At 36.1% G+C, this 6,473-nt stretch overlaps 1 protein-coding gene across 1 annotated transcript; it reads left to right on the top strand.

Moving 5' to 3' along the window:
- Window positions 1-2,230: 2,230 nt before the first annotated feature.
- On the top strand, window positions 2,231-5,266 carry LOC101892207 (fibrinogen C domain-containing protein 1). Its single transcript, XM_005178169.4, has 6 exons — window positions 2,231-2,353; window positions 2,423-2,520; window positions 3,991-4,022; window positions 4,091-4,136; window positions 4,367-4,900; window positions 4,966-5,266. The coding sequence occupies exons 1-6, from the start codon at window positions 2,276-2,278 to the stop codon at window positions 5,084-5,086; spliced, it is 909 nt and encodes a 302-aa protein (XP_005178226.2). The 5' UTR covers window positions 2,231-2,275; the 3' UTR covers window positions 5,087-5,266.
- The last annotated feature ends 1,207 nt before the right edge of the window (window positions 5,267-6,473 follow it).

Raw genomic sequence — 6,473 nt, 5'->3', positions numbered from 1 at the left:
TATTATTCAAAACAATACACATACATACAAACGTTGCATATGTTTTGCAAAGGCAGAAGTGTAAAGATAGGACAAGACAGAGTCAAAATATGGCAACCCTGTGAAAATACGTCTGTTGTTACGATATCATAACAACATAGCTACAAATGTTAACTGATTTAAACCGCTAAGGCAATGTGCAAATTTTCAGAAAGGCCCATGGAATAGAATTTTGAAACCAAAATTTTGGATTTTTCAAATATTTATTTGTTATCCGTTTCTGTAATTGTGGTTTTTATATTAACATGTCTCTGCAATAAGCTGTTACTCTATGTATTGTAGACACAAACCATTTGCTCAAAATGCATTTTGTCTAGTCTTTACCATTTTAGGTCTTTGTGTTTTGCCTGAATAGGGACAGCTTGGTTCTACATCCTTTTATACCCTCCACCATAATATGGAGGGTATATTAAGTTTGTCATTCCGTGTGTACCACTCGAAATATACATTTTAGACCCCACAAAGTATATATATTCTTGATCAGCATAAAATTGCATGTCGATTTAGCGATGTCCGCCCTTCTCCCCGTCTGTGGAAATCACTCCAGCTTCCGAACTAATTGAAATAGATTGATAAAATTTTAATCAAATGTATATTATGTCTGCAGGACTTTTGGTATTGAAAATGGGCCATGTAGGTCCACGTTTTGGTATAGCCATCATATAACGGTACCTCCGGATATTCGGTATTTTGCTGATTTTTGCGACAATATTCATTTGAATTTTTTTCAAATTTGGTATTTGAAGTTCAAAATGGATATTACAGCCTAAGACAGAAAATTGTTTGTGCAGGTCCACGTCTTCGTATAGCCCCTATATAACGGTACCTCCGGATATTCGGTTCTTTGTTGATTTTAGCGACATTATTCACCGGAATTGTTTCAAATTTGTTATTTGAAGTTCGTAATGGATACTACAGCCTAAGACAGAAAATTGTCTGTGCTGGTCCACGTCTTCGTATAGCCCCCATATAACGGTACCTACCGATATTCGGTATTTTTATGATTTTAGCGACATTATTCACCAGAACTGTTTCAAATTTGGTATTTGAAGTTCGAAATGAATACTACAGCCTATTAAAGAAAATTGTCGGTGCCGGTCTACGTCTTCGTATGGACCCATATAACGGTACCTTTCGATATTCGGTATTTTGTTGATTTTAGCGACATTATTCACCGGAATTGTTTCAAATTACGAATTTAGAGTTCGTAATGGGAACTAAAGTCTGTGACAGAAAATTGTCTGTGCAGGTCCAGGTCTTCGTATAGACCCACATATATTAGGATCTCCCTATATTCGGTATTTGTTTCAATTGTTTCAAATTTGGTATATGAAGTTCGTAATGGACACTACAGCCTATGACAGAAAATTGTCTGTGCAGGTCCACGTCTTCGTATATCCCCCATATAACTGCACCTGTCGATATTCGGTATTTTGATGATGTTAACTACTTTATTCACCGAATTTTTTTCAAGTTTCGCATTTGAATATTATAATGGCTTATGACAAAAGTTACCTATGCAGATCCATGTCGTCGTATAGACTCTAATGTAACAGCTATATTCGGTATTTTTAAGATTTTAACAGAATTTTTAACGAATTTTTTTGTTTTTGAGAATTGCCAAATTCGTTCCAAATGTTGGAATTTGTTGTAATTTCAATAGCTTTACCTGGAGTTCAATTTTCAAAATTTGTCGAATGGAGTATTGCGATATGTTCAGCTCACGAGCCATTTTTCGGACACTGCGATGCGGGTTTTGATCAAGTCGCTTCTTTATTTTTCGAACCTTTCTGCTGATGTTCCTCTTTTCTTCCGTCAAATTCCTTTCAATTTTTTGAAATAAAAATGAAGATAAGATAATCAGATAATTTTTCAGTTGTTCATGCAGTAATTGGCACTTGTTCATGTTGCATTTTGCACTTGACATTGGTTTGATAGATGAATAACCATAATCCACCATCATCCATGTACAATGTATGATAAGTATGGCAAACCACTCAACGTTGCACAAGAGGAGTACCCTTCAATTAACATAATTTACGATAGGCATAGAAAGGCCATTTGTGCCTACTTACCTGCATTGCATTTTGGCTTTCTTAAATAAGAATTATGAATTTTGATTTGATGCATAATTTCATTTGATTCAATTGATGGCAGCTGGTTTTCTGAAGATATGCAACATTTTCATGGTGACATTAAGTCTCCGTCTCTACTCATTCAATAGTTGACTTTCAAAATGTTCGGACGACTTAAAGCGTTGCATTTGGTCTTTGTAATACTGTTCGCCTGTAAACTTTTTATTGGTCGTACGGAGGTAAAAAATGATGTCCTGTTTTTTGAGAATTCGAAATTGTGAATTATAAAGAGATAACTTCTTTTTTAGAATGCGGTTGCTAGTGTCCCCGATGATGTGGCGATGCGTCAGAAAATCGTAACAGAATTGGGTGAAATGAAGGGTCTTTTGCAGAATTTATACAGAAGGTAAGTTAGAAAAATTAATTGAAGAAGATATTTTAGGAGAAAACAAGTAAGAATGCAGTAATTTCGGGCGGGCCGAATTTTGAATAACCTCCACCATGTTGTACAAATTTGGCAATTTTCAAAAAAAAAAAAAAAAAATAAATAAATAAATAAATAAATAAAATAAAATCCGTTAAAAATTCTGTTAAAATCTAAAAACATCGAATGTAGCCGTATATTAGGGTCTATACGATGACGTGGACCTGCTGCAGTATCCATTACGAACTACAAATGCGAAATTTGAAACAATTCCGGTAAATAATGTCGCTAAAATCATAAAAATACCGAATATCGGGGGCTATGCGAAAACGTGGACCTGCACAGAAAATTTTCTGTCATAGGCTGTAGTATCCATAACGAACTTCAAATACAAAATTTGAAACATTTCCTGTAAATAACGTCGCCAAAATCATGAAAATACCGAATACCGGGGGTACCGTTACTTGGGGGCTATACGAAGACGTAGACCTGCACAGACAATTTTCTGTCACAGGCTGTAGTATCCATTACGAACTTCAAATGCGAAATTTGGAACAATTCCGGGAAATAATGTCTCTAATATCATAAAAATACCGAATTTAGGGGGTTCCGTTATATGGGGGCTATACGAAGACGTAGACCTACATGGCTCATTTTTTGTCCTAGGCTGTAGTATCCATTACGAACTTCAAATGCGAAATTTGAAACAATTCCGGTAAATAATGTCGCTAAAATCATCAAAATACCGAATATCGGGGGGTACCGAATATCGGGGTATAGCCCCCATATAGGCTATACGAAGACCTGGACCTGCACAAACAATTTTCTGTCATAGGCTGTAGTATTCATTACGAACTTCAAATACAAAATTTGAAACAATTCCTGTAAATAACGTCGTTAAAATCATCAAAATACCGAATATCGGGAGGTACCGTTATATGGGGGCTATACGAAGACGTGGACCTACATGGCTCATTTTCTGTCCTAGGGTGTAGTATCCATTACGAACTTCAAACACGAAATTTAAATCGATTCCGGTGTATAATGTTGCTGAAATAATCAAAATACCGAATATCGGGAGGTACCGTTATATGGGGGCTATACGAAGACCTGGACCTGCACAGACAATTTTCTGTCATAGGCTGTGGTATCCATTACGAACTTCAAATGCGAAATTTGAAACAATTTCGGTAAATAACGTTTCTAAAATCATCAAAATACCGAATATCGTGAGGTACCGTTATATGGGGGCTATACGAAGACGTGGACTTACATGGCCCATTTTCAATACCAAAAGTCCTGCAGACATAATACAAATTTGAGTAAAATTTTATCAACCTACTTCATTTCGTTCGGAAGCTAGAGTGATTTCCACAGACGACAGACGGATGTGACCACCGGTCCTCTTAAGACAGGAATATCTCTACTAATTGTATTCCTTTGTTATTGCAGGTTCGAAGATGCAAATGTTGGTCCAAATAATGGTATGTATGTGCGATAATAAAAAAGCCAAAGGAAAGTGTTCATATTATTGTCTCAAATTTCACCACAGAAACTACAATATTTGATATACGGTTCGATGCAATACCGGAACATTGGTAAGTTTCAGATATAATTAAATATACATATATAAGGCTCACCCGTAATGAAGCACTCAAGCAGCAACAGGTGCAAGAATGTAAAAGTTTTTCCACAATAACCGATTTTCCCTTTATGAAATCGAAAAAAATGCAAACATAGCAGATTCTTGAAGGTTCTGGAACAGAGCAAACATAAGCACACATATTCAATAATTTCTGTATGTTTTCATATAACCCCAAAACTCTAGTCAAACCAAGGAACTCCCTATCAACTGCGATGAGGCTACGGCATGTATAAAACGAAACGGAATCTACAAAATTTTGGTGAAGCAGTTCAGCAGTGAACCCTTCCTGGTAGAATGCGATGCGAAAACTTTAAACGGTGGTTGGCTACTCATCCAGCGACGTCACGATGGCTCTGAAAATTTCTATCGTGATTGGATCTATTATAAGGATGGATTTGGTAATTTGCAAGGAGAATTTTTCATTGGGCTGGATAAACTACACGCACTGACCAACTATTTGGGACCGCAGGAGCTGTTGGTTGTCATCGAAGAGGAGGGCGTCTATAAATATGCCCGTTACAATTCCTTTGCCATTGGCAATGAGGAGCGATTGTATGTTTTGAAGTCGTTGGGTAAATATTCCGGTACGGCCGGAGATTCTTTGAAGAGTCATGTCAACATGGAATTTACGGCACGTGATAGGGATCACGATAAGGATGTCAGTAATTGTGCCCAACGTTATACGGGCGCATGGTGGTATAAGAATTGTCATCAAAGGTAGGTGTGGAGGGGAAGGCAAGTAATAATGGGACTTTTAAATGAGAATTTCTTGTGATTTTCAGTAACTTAAATGGCAAATATGGCGACAACACCTTTGGCAAAGGCATAAATTGGCAGACCTATAAGGGTTCAAATCACTCAATAACAAATGTGAAGATGATGATCCGACGTCGCCGAGAATGAGTCGCTCTGTGAACGGTTCCTTATTGATATTTTTGAGATTGTTAAAAAAATTGTACAAAAAAAAAATGTTGTTGTATTTGGGCTTGGCAATAGCTATGGTCAAATTGTATATCCCTTAGTTGTAAAAAAATTTACGTACATATCGAAAAATATAATAAAATGTTATATTATTTTCAGCAATTATAAAATAACACCTGATCTGTGCCAGAACTCCAAGAATGTAAACGTTTTTACAACGATAGCCGATTTTTCAGATAAGATATCGAAAAAAGAAATTGCGAAACTAGTATGTTCTGGAACAGAGCAAGTAATTGTATTCACTTGAGCAAGGAATCGTTTTTTTTTTTTAATACAAGATTATTAAAAGAGTTGTCATAGGCTAGCATACACATAATGTTAGAGCCATATGTAAAGCTAGTTTTTCTACAATTCTGTTAAGCATTTTTGTAGCATACTTTAAGGCGTTTCACACAATTTTTTATTGAAAATGAAATGATATGACAATACTATACGTATTGTATCTACAGGGTAAGATGAAAAAACTGCAACCAATTTCAGACTGCTGTCATTTCCAAGCCACTCATCCGACAGCTGTTAAAAGTATTCCAGTGACAACAACATCAGCAGAAATGGTTCGAAAAGTAAAGAAGCGACTTGAAGCGATCAATGGCTTTACCCTGAGCTTATTTTTCAATATTTGCCGAATGGAATATTGCGATATGCTCAGCTCACGAGCCATTGAAATCCAAGAAAAAAAAAAAACAAGTAAAAAAGCTGTAAGTTCGGCCGGGCCGAACTTTTAATACCCTTTGACAAATTTGACAATTTCCACAAAAAAAAAAAAAAAAAAGAAATAAATAAATAAATAAATAAATAAAATCCGTTAAAAATTCTGTTAAAATCTTAAAAATACCGAATGCCTATACGACGACGTGTACCTGCATAGGCAACTTTTGTCATAAGTTATTACAATATTTAAATGCGAAACTTGAAGAAAAATCTGTTTATAATGTAGCTATACGAAGACGTGGACCTGCACAGACAATTTTCTGACATGGGCAGAAGTATCCATTTCGAACTTCAAATGCTGAATATGAAACAATTCCGGTGAATAATGTCGCTAAAATCATCAAAATACCGAATATCGGGGGGTACGGTATATGGGGGCTATACGAAGACGTGGACCTACATGGCCCATTTTCTGTTTTATGCTGCAGTATCTATTACGAACTTCAAATACCAAATTTGGAACGATTCCGTTAAATAATGTCGCTAAAATCATCAAAATACCGAATATAGGGAGGTGCCGCTATATGGGGCCTATACGAAGACCTGGACTTGCACAGACAATTTTCTGTTTCAGGCTGTATTATCCATTTGGAACTTC

This window comes from Musca domestica, unplaced genomic scaffold (genome assembly GCF_030504385.1).
Source record: "Musca domestica strain aabys unplaced genomic scaffold, Musca_domestica.polishedcontigs.V.1.1 102, whole genome shotgun sequence".
Lineage (NCBI taxonomy): Eukaryota > Metazoa > Arthropoda > Insecta > Diptera > Muscidae > Musca > Musca domestica.
Note: the sequence above shows the minus strand (reverse complement) of the source record. Positions and strands in the feature narration are given on the sequence as shown.